This window comes from Bacillus rossius, chromosome 16, assembly GCF_032445375.1.
Source record: "Bacillus rossius redtenbacheri isolate Brsri chromosome 16, Brsri_v3, whole genome shotgun sequence".
Lineage (NCBI taxonomy): Eukaryota > Metazoa > Arthropoda > Insecta > Phasmatodea > Bacillidae > Bacillus > Bacillus rossius.
The window spans coordinates 3,071,019-3,096,793 of record NC_086343.1 but is presented as its reverse complement, the minus strand read 5'-3'; the positions used below and the strand labels follow the sequence as shown (position 1 = coordinate 3,096,793).

Sequence of the window (25,775 nt, the reverse complement as noted above, 5' to 3'; positions counted from 1 at the left end):
ACTGGTCTCGGTTATAGTGCGGAACAACAGCCCGACCCTTCAGTTATTTCACTGTGGATTTTAGCTATGCGTATTCAAGGTTATTATTTGTTTAAACCAAATAAAAAAATATCAATACTCATTATTCAAAACAACCTGCTTCATCATATTATATAACATAATTCTATCAGTAAATATGTCTTGATGCAGTGTAAATGTTTTTTATTGTTATTATATACATATACACATACATACATACACACATACCTAATTTAAAATGGTGTGTGTGTGTGTGTGCGCGCGCGCGAATGAGAGAGAGAAATTGTATTTTGTGTGATATATATATATATATATATTTTTTTTTTTTTTGTAAAACAGAATATAACTTTAATTAGATTATTTAGCATTATCAGCTAACGATAATATTGTCACGTTTAATAAAGGTTAGATAATTATTATCTTTCTGCTGTGTGCGATTCCCTTTGTTTGGCTCGGTAGATGAAGTACACTTTTTAAAAGGGCACTTTCGGCTAAACAATACTCGCTGAAATTGAAAACCAAAGATAAGTTGTCATTCCATAAAGTTGTAAAAAAACCAATCGCAAATCACGCTATCGTGGTGCAACAAAACTGTGTTAGAAAGTGTAGTAATGGTAGTACACATTTCAATTTTATTTCATTACATAAATAGTAAAAACCATCACCTCGCGTGTTGAGTTGAGACAGTCTGAGTACAGTCTGATAACATGACAACAGTCACAGCTCTAAGCGCAAACCTACCTGGGTAGCACCGTGGGTGGGAACCTTACGGATACGTGTATCGATTTTAATTCGAAAACTATCAGCTGAAACGATTATTAACTTCATTTTATAATTTGTTTTGCATTGCATGCATGTGATTTGTCTTTTTCGTGCTACATATTATTACATGTCAGTTATATACATGTATATATGTATACCGCACATTAGGCAAACGCCACGTGTATGCATATCGATATGTACGGATGCATATCGTGTACTATTACGCGTTAAAATTTGGCATTTCGAATTACGAACTGGTGCACTCGTACATCATTATTTTATGATGCCCAAATTTGATAGAGACCATAGACTGATTAAGGATTAGTTTCATAGTTATGCTATAAACAATTAATCTAAATATATATAACTCAAAGGTGACTGACTGACATAGTGATCTATCAACGCACAGCCCAAACCACTGGACGGATCGGGATGAAATTTGGCATGCAGGTAGATGTTATGACGTAGGCATCCGCTAAGAAAGGATTTTGATTAATTCTACCCCCAAGGGGATAAAATACCACTCACTGACTCACTCATCATAAGATCTCTAAAACTATACACCCGATTGACTTGAAATTTATCATAGTTACTCATTTTGTGATGTAGACGCTCACTAAGAACGGATTCTGCGGAAATCCGAACCCAAGGGAAGTTAAGGGGACGTAATATATCAAAATTTCCAGTTTTTGGTAGGAAATCACCATGGTAAAGGCTGTTGCTTCGTTGATGCTTCATTCGTCTCTATGGCAACGACTATTTCATTGTTAGTGCAGTCCTCATCACCGTTGAAATTTTGGCGGGTACTTTAAATATCATAAATTGCCCTTTTTTTCAAATATATATATATATTTTACAGACTTGAAACTTCACAGTAATGTACCTTATGTTACGCAGGATGACATTTTCCGAAAATTAGATCCCATGGGTGGTTAAAACCAGGCAACAGTGGGTACTTTGTCTGCATGAGAACAGGATTTTGCATTGTTCATGCCTTCTGCGTCTCCATGGCAACGGGCATCGCGCGGCAGTGGCGTACCCACAAGGAGGGGCATGTATAATGAGCGGCGCAAGAGTGATCTGCCTGTAGACTGCCGTAGCGAAGTACGGGTACATCAGTTGTACTTTGCGTGCACGAGTCGGGAAACCATCGGTGCTATTCATTTTCTCTCCGGTAAATTATACAGCATTGTAGTAAATTTTCACTGATTTTTTTTTATTTACCATTACTGTAAATGGGAGATGTAGCTTAATTTTTTTCCATTAGTATAGCCCTGCGAAGCCGGGTCGGGCAGCTAGTAATACAATATGCATAGGCTGAAAATATTTATTTTGTTGGTGCTCGGGATTTGAATTAAAAAACAAAACTCACATTATAAATAGAAGTTTATAAATAAAGAATAATATACCAATAATCATAAAAAAATTATTCTTACAATACAGAGGTATCAATTTTTTTTAGCTGTCATCTCGCACAACCGCTGAATAAATAGAAATAACTATAAATACTGAGGGACAACAAAGAACTAATTTTGAAGCGTAGAAAGATAAGATAACCGATGTTGCAATTGCTTTTAATAAACTTTAAATTTATTCTTGATGATAGACAAAATGATTAATTCACGGTCGACGTCAGAAAGTCAGCATTTTTGTGTGCCAAAGGAAATGTTCGATCCGTAAAGGTCAATGACCTCAGGACTTTCCAGGTTACCCAGGGCCCAAACCCTCTCCCCACTTCTTCAAAAACAACTTCTCAAACCTTTTGTGATTAAAAATAAAATTTTCTGTACAGCAAACAGGGGTAGGTAGATTTCAAAGTACCTATTTATTCTGAAAATGATTTGGAAACTTCTCAAGACTCCTGGAACATTTTAAGAACATAATGTTCATAATATCCTATATGTTCTCCAATATTCCAAATGATCTATTAAAATTTTTCTCACGTTCCATGCAGCGAAATATATCCAGCATAGCTTAAATGAATTTCATATTATGCCTACTAAGGTAGTTATGCAATTATTTCTGATCTTTAAACACTATTTTTTCATCTCTTTCACTGATACGTGGTCGCGCAGAAAAATTTTCTTCAATGATGTGTTTCAAAACGACACAAGTCATATTTCTGGATAAGGTGCTCGTGTGTTTTATTTACACTGCCCGTATTTTCGGTCTACATGCATGCAATATAAGCAGAAAACTTTAAAACAAGCAGAAATTTTCCCATGGTACATAGTTTTGACGTTTGCGTTTATCAACGCCCTTTTCACAGTCATGATTTCGCAAGCGCAAGCGGGCTTTTTCAGTGAGGGGCTTCTTGTATGAAGAGGGGGTAAGAGGCAGGGCCGTATTCACGCGCAGGCTATCCAGGCTGTAGCCTATGGGCCCGCACCACAAATGGGGGCCCGCACCACAGGACACTGCGATGTGGATCTTCTTATATTCTTAAAATACGCGTCGACATAGTGTCCAGTTGTTTTGTGTGGATTAATTGCCCCGAACTAAACTCTTCTGCATAAATAATTTTCTATTATTTTCATTGGTTTTGGTGTCACTGAATTCCTTAACCTCTAAATACTGTTTGGTTAAAATTTCTAGTTTAATAACAAACTATTTTTTTTTCGAAATAGAAAATTGATAAAAAAAATATGAGTTTTGTAAGGTCAATTAAAATAAACTACCCACCCAGACCCAGGCAAGAGGCACACACTACTTCACTGGAAGGGGATACTCAATATACCCCCCCCCCCCCCAGCCCTTAGAGGCTGAGCCCACAGGCAGTAAATCCGGGCCTGGTAAGGGGAGGGAGGAATCCACTCTAATGAAGTCGGGAGTCACAGAATCAGTGATCGCAGCATTCGCGTGTTCACAAGCGCAAACTACAACTACTCAGAGGGAAAAAAAAAGGTGGGGGGGGGGTTGTCTGTAAAGTCGATTTACGGACAATAATTTTACGTGATAACGTCATAAGAAAACATTGATGAAAAATTGCATACTTTTTTATTTTCAAATATTTTTTACAGTTTTTTTGCAAATTTAATTTAAATATATAATTACGAACAATTAGTTAAAAATTTGTCCGCCTTGACCTGTATGATATTATAGAAGATTTTCTCGCACGGTGGATGGCCGGTTATTGCACGCTCGGCTCAGGCGGAACGTGACAATTTTTCCGGTCCCTACTTATACACCATGAGGCTGCGGGCTGTGTGTGCCAGAGCTCGCGGCTAGAACCTCGATAGAGCGCTGTCTATGAGCTTCGAGTTTTCCAGCGTCAGAGATATCAGGTTTCAAACTGGCAGGTATTAATCGGGAAGCCTTCCTTTTCACAGACGAGAGAGCCAAACGCCCGATCGTGCATCTTCGGTTTTTTAATTTTTGGTTCATTGTAACTCATGCAATGCCGGCGCGTCCACACAGGCGAACTAGGCAACCGCCTAGGGCGCCAAGTAGCTGGGGGCGGCGCAGCACGACACATAACAGCTCATATCATATGTTTAACGATTATTGAAACTAGATGAAAATGGATTTTTGTAACAGTTTGGAATGTTTATATTCCTATAAGTAATTATTTTAAGTCCACGATGACCTGTTTATGATTTGTAATAAGTAACAAAGTAAAAAAAAAAACCACAAGCCTGCTTACATTTGATTGTTGACAAAATCTTAGGCTTACGTGATGTATTTGGAAGCAAGGAAAACTTTTTTTGGGTTGTCCGGCTTGGTGAGGGGGGGGGGGGGGGCATTGAGGTTTTTCGCCTAGGGCGCCAATTAACCTTGCACCGGCCCTCAACTCATGATAACTAATGGTCAATTAGGTTAGGTTAGCTACATTATAAATACTTTAAAACATTGTGGACGGTTGATTTGGTTAGGATAGCAACATATAAGATACTGTGGAATCATGTAAACGGTTTCCTAGCCCTGGATAGCTACATATTAAAAAGTTATTTGCTAAGCAACCATAAAATGATTTTACAGTATTTTTAATGTAGCTATACTAACCTAATATAACCAAGCATCCACAATGTTTTTAAGTATTTATAATGTAGCTAATCTATCCTAATCGACCGCAAAATTTAATGCCACACCGGTTTATACAATGAGATATAACGGGAAAAAAAAAGCTAGCATGAACTTCGGGGAACTTCGGATGTGGCTCTTTCGTCTGTGAAATGAAGGTTTCCGGTATTAATCAGTGAAGGATGTTCCTCTAATCGTCAATGGAGCGGACTAATTGAAACAGACACCGATAAACACCAGCCTTACTAGAACCTTATTTTCTGCAAAGTTTCAGACAACTTTTCGTGTATTGTATCGCAGAGCACCCTCGAAAAAAAATATTGAGTTTTTACTCCAACATATGTGTGTACGTCCCAACCGATATCGGAAGTTTTCCGAAAATTGCTTCAATGAACTTTAAAATGGCTAAGAAGTGTGAGAAACTGTGTTATCGTGAAAGTAATGAGGATAATGATTAAAAAAAAATTTGAATTCGCGGCGCATTAAAATGTTCTCACGCTTTCCCGGCGACTCCTATCTCGAGCATTTTTGTCACTTTGGACTGGAAACTGATAGCATTGTTCCAGAGCATCGCTGAAGTTTTCCCAGCGGTGGTGCAAGACAAACAACGCGAAGAACGTTTATCTACGCATTGTGTTCACGAGATGACTCGAAGATAAAAAGAAGGTGCTCGGGAAAAACCAGGGACGGTCACACGGGGGCACACTCGATATTAGAGGTGTAAAAGTAACGAAAAAAAGCGTACCCGTATGTATTCGTTACTATATCAATCAGTACTCGTTACTATCGTATCGTTACTCGTTACTTCTGATACCGCATAACATGCTATGTTATGTTGCAGCAACGAATGGAGTAGAATTGCGTACTCGTACAGTATGACGTCGCGTAAATAATAATAAATATAATATATACAATTAACAATATTTGATAATTAACAGTTATTGCTAACCAAGAAACAAATCTCATTAAAGCGGCTTTATTGTATTATCTCTTTTAAGATAATAAAAAAAAACGTTAAAATTCGCGATAATAAAAAACAAAAACGTACATATTTCTAATTTAAAAAATACTTTCTTTCGTTGTTTCTGTTCCAATCTCAAACTTTGTCCACACACACAATACCTTTAATAAACAGTAAAAAACTTGGACGACGAATTTCCAAATTATGCTTTACTTAATAAACAAACATCGTTCTTTGTAACGTAAATTCATCGAATATGCGCGCGCATGCGTGAAACATACGAAACATGCGAGTAACGAAATGCAGCCGTGTGTAACGTTTCGTTACTCGTATATAGACGGCGCACCCGTTACTCAGTAACGAATACATACGGTTTGCTACAGCTCTACTCGATATCGCATATATCTCGCTCTGTTCCACCTGGCATGTACTTGCGCAATGGTACACGACACATCCCTTTATTCACGAAAAAAATATATATATATCTTAATTTCGTGCCCTGTATTTTGTATCAAACTTAAGCTTTGCAGCACAGAAACTGAGGAGTTCAGTGAAATATGGGCCAATTTTGCCGTGGGCTTTTTACCCAAGAATTTTTTTTTTTAATTTTAATAATTCGCCATAAAGTTACATCAATTCACATCGTGAAAGAAAATTAAAGGTCCTTCCCTCTATTGTTGAAATGACGAAATATTTTTTCTCGCACAGTTAGAAACCCTTAAATAATTAACTTAAAACATTCTTGGGGGGGAGGGGGGGAAACAGATATAGATCTATAGGCCCATATTCCCCAGAAGTCATAATACTCAATATTGTGGATTAACAAAAAAAAATCTTCATATAAGTTTTGAAGTTATTAGTGTAAAACAGAGGGCTCTGGGGGGCTATTCACTTACATTCACCACTTAAACTGGTCTTATCTTTAGCTGCTCTAACAAAGCAATTCATAACTTTTGGTATTGTCTAAGCACCATTGTTAGTTAAATGAAAGTAAAGGTGAGAGGACTTGTTAAAATAATATTATAGCCTCCTTAAAACATTTTATTAATGAATACAGCCATTTAGTTATAACAGATGAAACAATGTTTATTTAATTCTTGGGTTCATTTTGTTTTCCGCTTTTTTTTTACTGTTGTTTTGAAACACTGCAAGTAAACTAAAAAAATATTTTGAAATGCTGATCACTTACTATGAGTAAAACGCAACACTTATTTTTGGCGAACAACTTAAAGTATTTTTTTAGCTAAACAATTACTAACCATTAGATTTTACCATTTAATATTAGTGACTATCCGTACAGAGAGAGAGAGAGAGAGAGAGAGAGAGAGAGAGAGAGAGAGAGAGATACAAACTACATTCGTAAAATATTTTTTTTTTTAAATAATGTTCATTAAATTAATTTAAATTTTCATATAGTATTTAAAACATAAGCAAATAAACATAATAAATATAAGAATGGAATATCTCATGAGGTACACTTTCCATGAAGCTCTGAGCATTATGCTAGTTTCTGATATGCTTTAATGACGTCATCGACGCCACTTATCATACACGCTGTTAAGGAGTTTCACTTCAAAAACATTTATTTAAAATAATTCCCCATTTAAACGACTTCGGACGAAACAAATACTTTGACTTAAATCCTGCTGCATCTACCAAAATGCTTTTTTTTCATTTGTATTGAAGTTTGCACATAATGGACCTGTACCTAATATATGGTCCCATTATAAAATACATTGCACGCTATTTGTAATTTTGTCCGAAATGCATGCATACGCTATACCTAACACAAATACTGATACTAATAATAATAGCTAGTACCTCCACATATTAGTCTCGGGTACGCTCTTCAGTCATTCAGAAATGTATTTGTCACCTAAGTTAAATCAAATTGCAAACATTAGGCGGGCATTATCAAGTGCAGATACTTCACATAGCATTTGTAGGAACGATGTTTTGAGACTGTTATGTGATTTTAGAAGTATTTTATATGCTGATGTCAAATATGATTTTACTTTTCCTGTATCACCATTCACCAATTTTATCTCATGTAACGTGATATGTTTTATTGGTTTCACCTTTAATGATTCATTTACATTATTATATAAATTATTTGCTTCAATCTTAATTATAAACGAAGTATTAATGAAGTTATGCACTATTTAGCATCCCAAAACGCTTGTTCAGACCAGGGGTAACTAAATGACATTAAGTAAATTAATTTTTGGACAGTGAACAATTTATTTAAGTTTCATTTGAAAGACGTGTATTTTATAACCCAGTATTAAATTGCAATGCACTTACATTACAGTGGACAATAGTACAATATATTATACTCACTTTAAAATTCTATGACTGTTACGAAAACACAATGGTATCTTACAATTTAATTCGTCGTCTTCGCTGATTTCACTTCAAGATCTGTCTGACGTGGGTTGAAACTTATCTTCCTCGATTGTCTTCCTTCAGCATGAAGCAGTAGTCCGCCATCGTCTTTACATACCACCTTCCCTTTTCCATGTCCTTTTATGTCCTGGTGTAAACGTTCTCCTTGTTCTTCACTGACATCGCCGAGATTCTCAGCGAAAAAATCAATATGTGAACGTAAGAAGTGAAGTTTCACACTAATGTTACATCCTAATTTCATGAAATTTTTCAACATTTCTTTAACCATTCTGTCGTACTCTGAATGACTTTTTGCTATTAAAAAATTGACCACAACTTCTTTATAAGAAACCCAGGTTTTTTTCTACGTGATTAATTTTATTTTCGAACATACTGACTTTCATTAATTTTCTGATCGGCGGTCCCACAAAGACACCTTCTTTCATTTTCGCATAAGATATTTTCGGAAATTTTGTTACCAAATACTAGAAGCAGTCGCCTTCTTTTGAAAGTGCTTTAGTGAACTGCTTCATTAATCCGAGTTTAATGTGAAGAGGAGGTAATAGTACCTTGCTTTGTTGAACAAGAGGTAAATTTATTATGTTCTGTGAACCGGGTTCTAGGATTTTTCTTTTGGGCCAGTCTGTGTGCTTCCAGTGTTTGTCTTTGGCTCTGCAGTCCCATTCACAAGTAAAATAATGATTTTTTGTGTAGCCAGATTGTAGACCAAGTAGCATACCAACAACTTTTAAATCACCACAAATTTTCCAAGAATGTTGTTCATAGTTCACGCATTTTATCAGAAATTTGAGATTTTTATCCTTGAGATGTACTGAATGCGCATTGGGTAATGAACCAACGAAATTTCCATTATGTAAAATTACACCTTTGAGACTACTATTTGACGAGTTTAGAAATAACCTCCAACTCACTTGGATTGTAAGTGACGTTAAAAAAATTCAATAAACCCCCAATATCACAACAATAAATAAGAGAGTCTCTTTTTTAAATAATTTTATTAATTCCTTTTCTCGAGTCCTATACCAAGAGAACGAAACTCCAGGTGGTAGGAGAATTTTTGCTTTCAATCTTCATCCAAGCAATTGAGCAGCATCCTTTGTCAGATTTAAGTCACGAGTTAAATCGTTAAGTTCATTTTGAGTGAATAATTTTGGCGCAGAATTGTCTTCGGACTTGTAATCATCAGCATTATCACAATCATTTTCTGAACTGCTCTCCTGTAGCACATTTTCGAGAATGGGAGGTTGGAACAGGGATAGGAAGAGATTCACAATGTATAAATGGTCGTATGGCTGAAGGAATGTTCGGATATTATATGTCCTTCTTAGATTTTGCGTTATGACCTTGAACTCTAACCATACAGAAATAACCGTCGTTAGTATGATTTTGTGTCTCTCTCCAAACCATTGGAATTGCAAAGGGCATTGATTTTTTTGCACCGTTTTTCCACAGTCTCAGTCCCTCGACACATGTACGAAATAACTTGTGCGGTGCCCAGATGTTGTCTTGATCACGAAGCTTTATGCCGAAGTAAGCATAATAGACATTTCTCACAAAACTACTGATGTCTTATCTTTGCTTAGGAGTTACATAACTACCACAAATATAACAGAACACGTTTGGGTTATTTAAACACTTATGGGAACTAATTTCTCAAATATAACACTACACTACAGCATGTAAACAATGAATTACTGTTTCCCTCTTAAGCCAGTGTTTCCAAGTATTCCCTCTTACCGAAATAAAATTTCCCCTTCGCAATGAAAATTCCCTTAGTACTACAATTTACTTTAAAATAAAAAAAAATGTTTTCTCAATTAGCAAAAAAAACTGTACGTGATAGGAAAAAACGGAATGCAGATTTGGAATCTACGTAAAAAAAATCCTTTAGGAACACTGAAGATCAGAGAAACATACAAAATCATCTTGCCTAGTGTAATTGGTGTGTAGAGTTGGTAATTTTTTTTTTCATTTCAGAATGTATACAAATGTAATAATATTTACAAAAAAAAAGGGGTTGTCTGTAAAGTCGGGTTACGGACGATAATTTTACGTGATAACGTCATAAGAAAACATTGATGAAAAATTGCATACATTTTTAATTTTCAAATATCATTTACAGTTTTTTGCAAATTTAATTTAAATATTTTTTTTAAATATAATCACGAACAATTAGTTAAAAAGCCCGCCTTAACCTGTTTTGATATTATAGAAGATTTTATCGCACGGTGGTTGGCCGGTTCTTGCACGCTCGGCTCAGGCGGAACGTGACACATTTTTCGTGCGTGCAGCCGGCGTTCATCGATTTATAAGACGTTATCACGTCAAAAACACTATTTCGTGGACTTGCAAAAATAAAAAAAAATAAAAAAGAGAATCAAAACTTGTCATAATTATTGATTATATTTGCAGGACCGGCGCGTCCACACAGGCGAACCAGGCAACCGCCCAGGGCGCCAAGTAGCTGGGGGCGGCGCAGCACGACACATAACAGCTGATACAACATGTTTTAACGATTATTGAAACTAGATGAAAATGGAATTTTTGTAACAGTTTGGAATGTTTATATTGATATAAGTAATTATTTAAAGTCCACGGTGACCTGTTTATGATATGTAATAAGTAAAAAACAAAAAAAAATACAAGCCTGCTTACATGTGATTGTTGACAAAATCTTAGGCTTACGTGATGTAATTTGAGGAAAGGAAAAGTTTTTTTGCGGTGTCCGGCGGGGGTCTGGGGAGGGGGGGGGGGGCATTAAGGTTTTTCGCCTAGGGCGCCAATTTACCTTGCACCGGCCCTGTATATTTGTGGTAATAATTGTAGTTGGTGGCACGAATGCGGCCACTGTGGGTTCCATTTGACCCGCGCCGCAGTCTGACCGTGTGACAGTACACTCCTCCCGACCTGCGCGTGGTGCGCACTGCCCGAGAAGGCAACTGCAACCCACGACTGCATCACTCTCGCCGTGACCACCTCGCCGGGCCTCGGGCCAATGAGAGTGCTACAACAAGCAATGCACCTGGCATAGATACCATGCTGCGCAGAGCCCCCTGGTTAACAGGGGGGAAAAAACGTACTCCGGCTGCGTAGAGGGCGGTCTGCAAGGTGGCAACGCGTGACATGGTCGAAGCATACTACGATAAGCAGTTACCTGGTGATTATATACTTAGGTTTAGGTATAGGCTGGCTGGCAGCCTGGCGGGAAACGACGAAAGTCTCCCCCTGAAAAAAAAAAAAAAAAAAAAACACCAGTGCCACCCAATGAAATGCGGACAGCAATGTCCAGATTCCCGCCCTTTTCTTGGTAGTTTATTTCTACTCTGCCCAAATCTTCTTTCATGGTCCATCCATCCCTCTGTTTCCCGTAACCAACCTGCTTGTTACTAACCCATGAAACCTTTGCATCCCGCATGTAAGTACCTAGGGGTTTTTTTCCCCTGCGTCTGTGCAGGTTTTACCTGGGCCCAACTTACCTAGTTTTTAGTCTAGTCTAGTTTGTGAGGGGGAGTTGGTCATGGCTAAAACGTTGCCATGGCTGGCCAATCCCCCTCCTAGCACATGATGCATGCTTCCTCTCCTGCATGGTTCATAACCTGCATGCCTAGAGCGTATAGGCTTCGGCCTGAGACGCAATTAAGAGTCTCTCCCAAGCCCAGACCCCTCCCAAACACATTTAGTTTTTACGTAGATCTGTAGAGAAACGTATGTATTCGGAACTGAGTAACGGGTGCGCCATCTAGTACCGAGTAACGAAACGTTACACACGAATGCATTTCGCTACCTGCATTTTTCGTAATATGGAACAGTTCACTTTACCTATTAAATCAAATTAAATTTAGAATGACTTCAACACAAGTCTGGTTCAAAATACGGAAAAGCGAAAAAAAAAAAAAAAAAAAAAAAAAATTAACCTTACGCAGATTGGTACGTATTGTATAAGTATGAGTTCTACAAATTACGAATGTTGCGACGCCGCGCCGCGACGTCATACTGTACGCGTACGCAATACGACTCGATTCGTTGCTCTAACATAACATAGCATGTAATGAGGTATCAGAAGTAACGCGTAACGTAACGATACGATCAGGGGCGCAAAAACTAAATTTCTAAAGGGGGGTGGGGGGCAATATACCTTTTTATAAAGAATCATCGATCCCCCCTATTGAAGCGGGGGGTCCAGGGGTCCTCCCCCGGGAAAAAAATTTGTATTTCAAGGTGGAAAATGGTGCTATTTAAGCAGTTTTATTATCTAAAAATTGATTACACAGCACTTTCTTTGCCCCCCGTTTGCCCCCACTTCAAGGTTTCAGGGGGGGGGGGGCAATATACCCTTGCCCCCCCCCCCTGTTGTTGCGCCCTGATCGACACCGCCCCACCGTGCTGTCACTCATCAGCAGGGCCTCGCCCCACCAGCCAGCCACCATCCGCCACGCAGTAATGGCGTCGTCGGAGGAGCTACATCTGTGCATACGTATCAATAAACATTGTCGCCCTGAAGCCCTTCAGGCCATGTATATGTGTTTTCATTCTTCCTTGCACTTTTTACTGTGAATAAAGATGAATTTTTGGAGAGGAATCCTCCCCTTGTGGGAGACCTCAATTTGAAAAAAAAAAAATATATTGGTTGTCTGTAAAGTCGGTTTACGGACGATAGTTTAACGTGATAACGTCATAACAAAACATTGATGAAATTATTGCATACTTTAATGAATAAAATTGAATCATTTTTATTGAATTATCACTATTTTGTATGGATACAAAGAAGGAGTGAAATGAAATCTACAATTTAATTGATACATTTACTTTTATTTGCACTCATTAATTAAAATATGTTTATTACTTTGACGAACAGATTATTTAATTATAACTTTTATACATGTTTGCTATTTAACTTCCACGATGGTAGGAAAAGTAGGAAACGAATGGGAGTGTTTCATGTTTAATGTGCCTCGAAAAAATCAAATCGATGGTTGTTCCAATCGAGTGGAAGAGAGATAGATGCGGCGCAAGCGTACAATGAGCGTAACGGGACACGGCGTAACGGGACAATGTGCGTAACGGGACACTTTTTCGTGCGTGAAGCCGGCGTTCATCGATTTATTAGACGTCACGTCAAAAAAACGGACTAAAAAGTATAAAATAATTTATCTTAGCCCCGTAAATATTAATAATCCCATGCAGATTCCTAACCCCACACAGATTGTTCTAAGAATTTGTGATTGTTGATTTTGAACACGCATGAATTAACTTGCAAGATTTAAAACGAAAAAAGTGGGGGTGCATGCAATAGACAAAAGATGCATGATAGTTCACTAACAATTTTATTGCACTGTAAATGATATGAACTGTTGTGTGGGTTTTCTCAAAGACAGCTACTACCTACACTCCTTGCTAATAGCCTACCTATCACATGAGCACCACGTTTTTCGATTTAAAACTTACAGTTTAATTCATAATTGTTAAAAATCAACAATCACATATTCTTAGGATAATCTGTATGAGTTTATAAATCTTTACGGGGCTAGGATAAATTATTTTATACTTTTTAGTCCGTTTTAAAAACTTTTTAAAAACGATTTTTTTATTTAATTCTTATTTAATATAAATCAACTGTTAAGATTTTTTTTAGTCTTGGATAACATGATTTAGTACCTGATGATTTAAACTAAAACTCACTGAATGAAGATCTAGAATATTTTTTTTAATTTTCACTAATAAATGATTTCTAACGTCTGTTCCACCAATTTTTTTTTTAATAAAAGTATATTATGTTTAGGAGGGGTCCGATTTATAGAGAGATCTAAGTGCGTCTCAGGCCTAAAATTACGTTTATTTCAGATTTAGGTAAGTTTGCAAGAAAAACAGAAGCAGTTTACTTGTCTTAAATTGTGTTTATAACATTTTGATAAATATAAAGGGAAAATCAGCCTTTGTGAAATAAAGTGTTTTTTTTCCCATAGAAACAAAAAAAAAGTGAATCAATAAAAAGGATGGATTAAAGAAGGTCGCACATTACACCCACAAAGTCTAACACTTTTGTGTAGAGATATCGTTGGTTTTTTTCATTAGTTTCTGGAGAGCCCCCGAGAGATAGAATTGTTGCGAAACCAAAGGATGAAGTGGCTTTGTGGCGAAACAAAGGATGAAGTGGCTTTGTGGCGAAACAAAGGATGAAGTGGCTTGTCCCTCCTATATAAGGTTGTAACCTGGCCACAGCCGACATCTTTAGTTTACGATTTCTGTGTACCGGAAAAGGTAAGTCCAACACCACACTATTCTTAGCTTGGTTCTCTCTGTCTTCACTCGTGTTAATTCATATTCATGTCTTGGATCTTTCTTAATCTGGTGAAAATCATACCAGATATTTAATATTTTGCCTGTACCCATGAATGTTAATTTATTCATTGCAATGAATTCAGTACAATAAATATCTGACAGGATAAAAGAAGGTAAGTATTCCTAGCATTGAACATATTTTGGCAAATAATGATGGATCTACACTTTCACACAGCCACATAAAAGCCTGATATATTTAATACCTGGTTGTTTTTAGGAAAAAGATTCAGATTATCGAACTAAATTATCACAGGAGCGTCGTACCATATTTTGTCGTTTCTTGCGCGCACACTTGCAAGCAGCATTACATACCGTAGAAGTTATGCCATTTCTCAGTATATTTGACTAGCAGGCTGGATTCCGTGTTCCTACTCTATGCTATAAGAGGTAAATGCTCATCCGCGGTGACTTGAAGGCTCCTCCTACCCGGGCACACATGCGGTGTGCAGATCTCCAGAAAATACCACGCAATTTGAAAAACTGCTCAAGATATCAAGTTGGGGTCTGTTTACGGAAGGCATTTATGAATACGCTCAGGGCGGATTAGTAATTCTATTTTCGTATTTTTCGTTTTAAGCTGTATTTTTATCAGAGAAAAATTGCTAAAGCGCGTGTTTCCAGACAAATTTTTAGAAATGAAAACATACGGGACAGATTCTTTGAAAGCACTGAAGGGTCTTGCAGGAACGCTAGTTAACACACATGGTCAGCTAGAGGGCACTGCCGCCATCTTGTTTTCAGTAATCGATACAAGGAGCGCTAGTTATAAAAACATGATTTCAATTTTTCACATAAAATATTATTTTTTTTTTTTCACACAACATTCATTTTCAACATTATATTAGTTAATTTACTTTTATAACCTCTTTAATCGCCCATGGCTCTTCGCCATTTTGAAAATCGTTAAGAGGAAACGGGTGTCATTGCCATTTTCACTAGGCGCGATTTTTTGATCTGACGATTGCATCCAACATTCAAACATATTTTAGAACCAATCCCATAAGTATGCGAAATATTTTATGGAAACTCGTCATCCAACTTGTCAAACAAACATGGTTGTGCTGGTGACTTTTCAGTGACGTCATACCCCTCCAACTTTATTTGACACACCATATTGGAAGGTGTTGGAAGATAAAACTTGACAGAGCGGCAGGGCCTTAAACAAAACTGCATGTATTGTTCTTATATTTGGCGCGTATGTAACAGCAAGATATATATTATGTACAATTGCGTATTTTCAGTTGTCGCTTGGGTAGAAACCCTGAAACTTATTCGCACTAACGCCATATTTTTCTGCCGCTGCGCCATCTTCGCATCACGCCATCGTGTTATTGTGCATTTAGTGTCGTTGCTTTTATTAATAATATTCTCAATGACATTCTGTAAAAAATACTCTCGCATATCATCCGAAATAAAATTCTTTCTTACTAATAAATAACTTTTACTTACAACTTGTTTATGCATTTGTTACAATTAGGTAAGGAAATACAAAAACGTGCTAAGAATTTAACTCTAAAAAGTCTTTAAAAACCATAGCTATAACTTATTAAAACAATACAAATATGCAAAAATAAAAAACCTAAGATTGAGATAAATGCAAGCTAATTCCAATAGTGTAGACTATTCAAAAAATAATAATTTAGTAATTTTAAACAACTAAAACACTTAATACAATTAAAAACAAAGAAAATTAATTATCGTAGATAACATCGTATTGCTTTATTAATTCATAATCACATCAGTCAATCCAAGATTAACAAAACAAAATTTCAACAGAGGATAAAATAATATGACAAATTGATTTGTCAAATACTATACAATTATAATTTGGCGTAGCTAACCTAAATTACTAAAAAAATTTAAAATTTATTAATAAGCTAAATGATTTACCCTTGCTATCAAAGATCAATGTATTTTTTTGAATACTTAATAGTTAACCGCAAGTAAAATATATGACTGTCTACAATTCATAATTTCATTAACTTTCAATACACGAAACAAATATATATGAAACTATTCAATTAACAAGGCTAAATTTTTTTGTGTCTAGTGAAATAAATTTGGATAAAGCACTATGTACTCAAGAGAAAATGACACAAAAGTGGTCACGTGATCACATGTTCTGTTTCAGGAAACATGATGAGAGTGTTGGTGCTCTCTCTAGTCGTGCTGCTGGCGCTCCAGTGCGCTCAGAGCTGGCACATACCGGCCCAGGCGTACTCTGAGACCGACCAGCAGAACCCAGGCCACCCAGGCCACCCAGGACAAAACCCAGGACAGCCTGGTAACCCAGGACAAGGACATCCCCCAAACTCAAGGAAGAACCCAGGACAACCAGGAGGAAACCCACCGCAAAACACAGGACAGCCTGGTAACCCAGGACAAGGACATCCCCCAAGCTCAAGGAAGAACCCAGGACAACCAGGAGGAAACCCACCACAAAACCCAGGACAGCCTGGTAACCCAGGACAAGGACATCCCCCAAGCTCAAGGAAGAACCCGGGACAACCAGGAGGAAACCCACCGCAAAACCCAGGACAGCCTGGTAACCCTGGACAAGGACATCCCCCAAGCTCAAGGAAGAACCCAGGACAACCAGGAGGAAACCCACCGCAAAACACAGGACAGCCTGGTAACCCAGGACAAGGACATCCCCCAAGCTCAAGGAAGAACCCAGGACAACCAGGAGGAAACCCACCACAAAACCCAGGACAGCCTGGTAACCCAGGTCAAGGACATCCCCCAAGCTCAAGGAAGAACCCGGGACAACCAGGAGGAAACCCACCGCAAAACCCAGGACAGCCTGGTAACCCTGGACAAGGACATCCCCCAAGCTCAAGGAAGAACCCAGGACAACCAGGAGGAAACCCACCGCAAAACCCAGGACAGCCTGGTAACCCAGGACAAGGACATCCCCCAAGCTCAAGGAAGAACCCGGGACAACCAGGAGGAAACCCACCGCAAAACCCAGGACAGCCTGGTAACCCTGGACAAGGACATCCCCCAAGCTCAAGGAAGAACCCAGGACAACCAGGAGGAAACCCACCGCAAAACCCAGGACAGCCTGGTAACCCAGGACAAGGACATCCCCCAAGCTCAAGGAAGAACCCAGGACAACCAGGAGGAAACCCACCGCAAAACCCAGGACAGCCTGGTAACCCAGGACAAGGACATCCCCCAAGCTCAAGGAAGAACCCGGGACAACCAGGAGGAAACCCACCGCAAAACCCAGGACAGCCTGGTAACCCAGGTCAAGGGCATCCCCCAAGTTCAAGGAAGAAGCCAGGACAACCAGGAGGAAACCCACCGCAAAACCCAGGACAGCCTGGTAACCCAGGTCAAGGGCATCCCCCAAGTTCAAGGAAGAACCCAGGACAACCAGGAGGAAACCCACCGCAAAACCCAGGACAGCCTGGTAACCCAGGTCAAGGGCATCCCCCAAGTTCAAGGAAGAACCCGGGACAACCAGGAGGAAACCCACCGCAAAACCCAGGACAGCCTGGTAACCCAGGTCAAGGACCTCCCCCAAGCTCAAGGAAGAACCCGGGACAACCAGGAGGAAACCCACCGCAAAACCCAGGACAGCCTGGTAACCCAGGACAAGGACATCCCCCAAGCTCAAGGAAGAACCCGGGACAACCAGGAGGAAACCCACCGCAAAACCCAGGACAGCCTGGTAACCCAGGTCAAGGACATCCCCCAAGTTCAAGGAAGAACCCAGGACAACCAGGAGGAAACCCACCGCAAAACCCAGGACAGCCTGGTAACCCAGGTCAAGGACATCCCCCAAGTTCAAGGAAGAACCCAGGACAACCAGGAGGAAACCCACCGCAAAACCCAGGACAGCCTGGTAACCCAGGTCAAGGACCTCCCCCAAGCTCAAGGAAGAACCCAGGACAACCAGGAGGAAACCCACCGCAAAACCCAGGACAGCCTGGTAACCCAGGTCAAGGGCATCCCCCAAGTTCAAGGAAGAACCCAGGACAACCAGGAGGAAACCCACCGCAAAACCCAGGACAGCCTGGTAACCCAGGTCAAGGACATCCCCCAAGCTCAAGGAAGAACCCAGGACAACCAGGAGGAAACCCACCGCAAAACCCAGGACAGCCTGGTAACCCAGGTCAAGGGCATCCCCCAAGTTCAAGGAAGAACCCAGGACAACCAGGAGGAAACCCACCGCAAAACCCAGGACAGCCTGGTAACCCAGGTCAAGGACATCCCCCAAGCTCAAGGAAGAACCCAGGACAACCAGGAGGAAACCCACCGCAAAACCCAGGACAGCCTGGTAACCCAGGTCAAGGACCTCCCCCAAGCTCAAGGAAGAACCCAGGACAACCAGGAGGAAACCCACCGCAAAACCCAGGACAGCCTGGTAACCCAGGTCAAGGACATCCCCCAAGTTCAAGGAAGAACCCAGGACAACCAGGAGGAAACCCACCGCAAAACCCAGGACAGCCTGGTAACCCAGGTCAAGGACATCCCCCAAGCTCAAGGAAGAACCCAGGACAACCAGGAGGAAACCCACCGCAAAACCCAGGACAGCCTGGTAACCCAGGTCAAGGGCATCCCCCAAGTTCAAGGAAGAACCCAGGACAACCAGGAGGAAACCCACCGCAAAACCCAGGACAGCCTGGTAACCCAGGTCAAGGACATCCCCCAAGTTCAAGGAAGAACCCAGGACAACCAGGAGGAAACCCACCGCAAAACCCAGGACAGCCTGGTAACCCAGGTCAAGGACCTCCCCCAAGCTCAAGGAAGAACCCAGGACAACCAGGAGGAAACCCACCGCAAAACCCAGGAAAGCCTGGTAACCCAGGTCAAGGACATCCCCCAAGTTCAAGGAAGAACCCAGGACAACCAGGAGGAAACCCACCGCAAAACCCAGGACAGCCTGGTAACCCAGGTCAAGGACATCCCCCAAGCTCAAGGAAGAACCCAGGACAACCAGGAGGAAACCCACCGCAAAACCCAGGACAGCCTGATAACCCAGGTCAAGGCAACCCAGGACAACCAGGAAACCCAGGACAAGGACATCCCCCCCAGCTCTAGAAAAAAAACTGGAAAAGGAAACAACCCTAGACAAGGAAACAACCAGGGACAAGGCAACATTCAAGGGCAAACCCCCAACTACTTTTTTTAAATTTCTTATAAATAATTTAATCTAACTAATATAAATATTATATAATTTTTTGTGCAATATTTTTTTTCAATTATGTAAAGCTGTTAAACTGTTTTTATCTTATAGTGCTTAAATAAATGAATTTGAATTTATCTAAATATTGTTTGTTTTTTTTAATGATTAATTTAATATTTAATTTTCGTAAAAATTTGATTTTTGATTTTTTTTTAATATTTTTGTTTTAATTTTAGATTTTTTTAGTTAATACCTACTATATTTTAGGCAATGTGTTACTTATGATAGTGCTATTGGTAATTTATGTTATTTAACCTGTGACAAAATTTTGAACTGTTGAACAGCCAGTTCAAGTTTGTATTATTAAACCTATTCTGGATACTTTCATTGCAACACATTTTTTTTTTCAAATAAAGAAAATTACAGTTATACATCGAACTTCTTATGTATTTTTACAAAATATTAGACTCGGTGAATAATTAGGCTTGCGAAAATAACGGTATCAGTGCTCAGCTCTCAACAATGACGGCACTGGATGTCTCGGGCCTGAAAACACTGCTGTCGTTTTACTACACATTCCTGGTGCCATAGAATAATGAAGACTGTTCTTCAGTATTTCCTTCTATTTGCCAGTGTGTCCACAAGTAAAAAATATATCGTACCAACTTAGGCGAGAAAAAGTACTAGATTTCAAAAAAGAGTACTACGTCGGTCTAATTAGCAAACCTCGTAACTCCCTGAAGACAAATTTTACAAGAGAAGCAAAAAACTGAATAACTTTTTTGTTTGTACTAAATATGTGTTTAATTCATCACATAGAAGTTAAAACACCCCCTGACGTTTGTCAATAAACTCTGTGTCAGTTTTTAACTATTAAACCTTTTTTTAATGGAGTTACGAGGTTTTACAATCATAAATTCAAACTAAATATGGAGATACGAGGTTTGATAAGATATAAATCTTATTGGCGTAAACTTAATATTGATATTAGAACAATTTTGAGATGAATAGTTATAGCACCAAATTTATTCGTGTATTATAAAAAAGTATCTCTAACAATACAAGGGTTATTTCCGATATTGAACAGTAAGGACAGTATACAATACACAACAGCAATATTGTATAATACATAAAATCAACATTGACTATGAATTCGTTTGAAAGAACATCAAGATAAAACTAGCTTTTAAATACTGATAAATGAGGCAATAAATATTACTCCAACAAATTGGAAGAAAAAAAATTACCGCTAAGAAAATCAATGCTTCAGTTTTGAAAAGGAAGGCTATCATAAAATAAGTGATAGTCTGACTCCATAATTGTTTTCAGGGACTGCAAATGGTCGTATTTAGTTTTCTTTATCTTCAGCCTCTCAGTGTACAGTGCTGGCAAACTATCAAATGGCTTGGCAGTAATGTTCTTTTTGCGAATAGGCAAGTTCTTCCACTCTTCTGTGAAACCCAACTTGTAGGAAATAACCCCATCTGGAGTGTACTTGAAGGCTCTGATGTCGGTAACACATGGATCCCCAGTTATTCAGCCTGGTCTGATAGAGCTATACACTTGAGCATGACCAAATTTTTTAAAAAAACTGTGAGTCAATTAATGAACTTCATATGGACGTGGATTTGTGTGTGCTTCCCTGCAAGTTGCAATGTAGTCAGCTGGAACATTAATCGTCTTGTTTTTCAGCTTATTTTCTATATTCGAGTGCATGGAGTCTGCCTCCATTTGTGTGTGTCCGACCTCCAGAAACTTTTGCTCTATTGTTCCCCACTTTGTCACCGATATCTGTAAGAGTGCATTGGCGAGAGTCACATTTCTGTTCTGATAGCAGCAACCATCACTATACAGTATCAATTTGTCGGCATCGTTCCTCAAAGGTAGTTGCGACAAGATGAAGTTGCAAATTATTGTAGCAAACTCATTTGAACCAAGGCCCCTCTCAGTCTCGTTCCACAGATAACAGAAGCCATCTTTGGCTTTCAAATCGAAAACAGTAAAAGAAAACAATGAAAGTGCCAATATCGTAAAGAATGTATGATGTTCTACAAGGGGTACTCATGAGATCCATGCCGAAATCATTCTTGGCTCTTGACATTCTGAAATGAAGAATGGATAGCTAAATCGTATAAAATAGTTTAGACATTACCTCCAAAAACATTTGATATTATGGCCTGTATTACAAAAGTTTGAAAAGTATAATTTATTGCAATAAGTGTTTTGTATGCATAAATAACCGATGGACAATAGAAAGTGTGAGATAATAATAAAATGTACCTGCTCCATACGTACAAACAATATCGAAACAACTAGAATATTATTTTAAAAACAATTAATAGACAGTCCAACAATAACACTGTGGTTGTTTACTAACAAAATGGAGTTACGAGGTATGCTAATATGCAGGAAATCGACAGCTGGAGATAAGAGGTTTTCTGAAAATAGGATTGTAGCCCATAGGGATTGTTTATTGTTATGATATTTGGAATGGTAATAGAACACATAACTGAGTATATAGTAGTACCAAAAACCAATTTTTGACAATAAGTGGAGTTACGAGGTTTGCTAATTAGACCGACGACTAGATTATAATTTGTTATGGTTTTAACAATTTAGAAAGTAATGACATTGCAACATGCTCTAACTTAAATATCACACCACTCACACATAAATTCCAAAGTTTTTAAAAATAATTACGCTTAATAATAAAACATATTGGAGTTACTGTAATATTATTATATTAAAGAAAAAAGTACTAGATATGAGCGTAAATGTACTAGACCGCTAAAAAATTTATAAAATTACTAGATCTAGTACGAAAGTACTAACTGTGGACACCCTGCAAGACACTTCATACAAGACTGCGTGCCAATGGGACCTTACACGTATATTGTCACTAGGCATAGTATGTACTTGAATCACCCCCTTCTCAGGCTTTTTTTTAAATCGGTTTACTCCCTTCCACCCGCTTATGAACATGACATGATACGTGTACTGTTCCTAATAATAAAATTGACTGAAACGAGTATAAGAAAAGAAAAAGAATCTACAGCTTTTAATCTTTTTCTCTATGTACATTCGTTGATCCCCACCTCTCTAGCGCCTTTATCTCATACTCTTCCCTGCTTCTAATTTCCTCTAAGCATCTTCAAGTCTGCGTCACAGAATAAACTGTTTATTCTGTGTCTGCGTTGACATTTATACGGCGTCATTTCAGAGAGCAAAAGCTTCTGTAAAAACCTAGCTGTTCTAATTTTATAATCATATATAACATAAGATTTAAGGTTAAACATGTATTATTTAATTTTAAAAATCGTTTTATATTGCTTATAAATATAATATAACCTACAAAATAATATTTATTGTATTAAAAACGATTTTAAATATTCATTGACGAAAATAACTTTTGTGAAGCCATGAATACGCAGGGTGGCTAATAGCTTGATGATTTATTGAATTGCTACATACGTATGTAGGTGCCAGCACAGTGCAGATAATGAGCTCGGACTCATGTCGTCTAGCTACTATTATGTATTTTTCTTTAGTGTCAAGCAAAAAAAAAAGTAAACATACGTTAGATGTTATATTAAAAGTCTTACGTTTGCATACAAAGTAGTAAAATTATGTTTTACCTTATGACATCCAAGAAAATCGGCGACAGCCGATGGCAATGAGGCATAACCAAATTTCCCCGCAGTGTTGCCAACAATTCAAAATATTCCTGCTCACTCTTACCCGACTACATAACTCTTGGGAAGCCTTCTTTTTCACAAACCAAAACCCGAAGTTCCCCGAAGTTCATGCTTTTTTTCCGCATCTTTTATGTAGCTAGCCTAACCAAATCAACCGTCCACAATGTTTTAAAGTATTTATAATGTAGCTAACCTAACCTAATTATCAACACCACCATATTTATTTACAATGAACAAAAAAAAAACCGAAGATGGACGATTGGAGGTTTGGCTCTCTCGTCTGTGAAAAGGATTCCCGTACAAAAACTCGATGGATACTTTTTTTTTTTTTGCTTTGTAAACATTGTAGACATTTATTATCTTGAAAGTCATGGGAATAAATCCGGGGGGGGGGGGGGGGGCAGGTTCCCCCTTGAATTAACAAGACTTCAAAGAATTAACTAAGAAAAAAAAAAAGGGGGGGGGGGGGTTTATCTTCCTGCACTTGCAAAAAGCATGACTGTGAAACATGTTTGATGTCAAAACTGTCTTATGGAAAACTTTCCTTGTATTTCAAAGTTTTCTGCTTATTGCATGCTTGTAGGCCAAAATATGGACAGTATACAACATGCAAGCACCATATCCAGAGATGACGTGACGATTAACCCCACTTGCAAAACTCTTCAGGCACGTAGTCCCCCTCCCCCCAAAACCCCTGACATTTCCCTGGGTCGTACTTGAGAATCCCACAGATGTGCGCCCCTGGTGTCAGTTGTTGGTTATTTAACCAACTTTGTATTTTGAGTATGTTTCTCTTCCTTTAACATTGCCTGTATAAAAATCGGTCTAAGACAAGTTTCCCGCCAAGAACCACCATGAACCTTGTACAACTTTGACAGCTAACTACAGCTACATAGTCATTTCACCTTTATTTCCCCTGTGCGCCATGGCTAGTTCCACCCTGCCTAGCTCATTACCAGACACTCGTCCACTTTGTGCATAAACTTAATCTGTGGACCCCCGGAGCAATGCTACCACCCCAATTATTTTTTACAGTTAGAGTTTTAGTGGTCACATTGGATCACGATCATACATATAGGTCTGGCAAATTACTTTCATTCTCCGTTGGCTTAGTGAAGATCGCGGTGGCCTGCGAACTAACGGCGCTAATAGTTTAACCCATCATTAACATGGTGTTAAATCACAATAAAATGTACATGTATAATGATTTCGGGTTTTTGACATTGCATAATTTTTATTATTGAATGATTTAGTTGCAGATGTTTGTTGGACTTGTCCTTAATATTAGTTGTAGTAATATTGTTTAATATACAAATTTTAAGTTTCTATCACCTGTTGAAACAGTTGATCAATGTAATTGTGCTTAACATGTAGTACATTATGACACCTGTTTAAATAATTTTTAATGATGATACAAGACAAAATCAAATTATTTTTATAACATCATAAATATTGGCACTAGCCACTACCATTAGTGCATGAAGAAACTATGTTCCACACATTTTAATTGAGTCACTAACTTGAAGAAGTCACCTGGAGTAAATATTGTTCTAAAAATAAATGGATAAACAAGTTATTTGAATTCTGAGTTGTGCAAAGCATGTGAAGTCAACAGAAGTTGAACTGCCATTAACATTAGATCTCAGCAGACACAAAACAATTCAAGTTTTCACACAGCATGGTCATATTAATAACACTGCATTTATCACATTGTCTACCACCCTACAGCCAATGGAAATTACGTTCTTTGTCTTAGAAAAAAGAGCTTTCAACATCAAATGTTACCATTATATTATAAAAAAAAAAGACCCATTGGAATCTCAGTGCAAACGCCATAACTGTCTAATCTCTCTGTGAAAATGGGGGCTTGCAGACAAACACCCCCCCCTTTTTCACATTCCACAAGGCCAGTAGCATGAGTCAAACTCAAAATACAGAATTTTTTTTTGATAGCTCCAATCTTCGGAGAACTACACACAAAACAAATTGTGAAAAATATTCTAAATCCTTATTGTTTACCATATTCCAGCTGCAAAAATTTTTCTAGTCTAATTTTCATCCCCCCCCCCAACCTATTTCAAGCCCACCTTTTCCCAAACAAAAAAAAAACAATAGGTGGAGTTTCTAAATAATTTTAATACAATCTAGCCCATGGACACTTTAACCCCCATCCCCTCCACCTTCACCATTTCCCTGGGATGAGTTCGAATTACAAGATAAACTTTTGTTCTTGAATAATGAGTACGGAGCAGGAGCGCCGCTGGGGACAGGTTCCGACCGGGGGTGGCTGGACCACGAGTGACAAGGCCACCACCAGCTACCTCGCAGTCATCGACAACTTCAACATGCGGAGCTGGGATCAGCCACGTTCCATTTGCATTCTTCCAAACCGGGTACCTTTCCCCCTCCTCGTAATTACATCTTGACTTTACCTACAGGC

The 25,775-nt window shown here is 38.6% G+C and overlaps 1 protein-coding gene across 1 annotated transcript; it reads left to right on the top strand.

The window, feature by feature from the left end:
• Positions 1–16,642: 16,642 nt before the first annotated feature.
• LOC134540281 (uncharacterized protein DDB_G0290301-like) lies at positions 16,643–25,637 on the top strand. The gene is made up of 3 exons (XM_063382938.1): positions 16,643–16,689; positions 16,745–19,608; positions 25,606–25,637. Exons 1-3 carry the CDS (start codon positions 16,643–16,645, stop codon positions 25,635–25,637), a joined length of 2,943 nt encoding a protein of 980 aa, XP_063239008.1.
• The last annotated feature ends 138 nt before the right edge of the window (positions 25,638–25,775 follow it).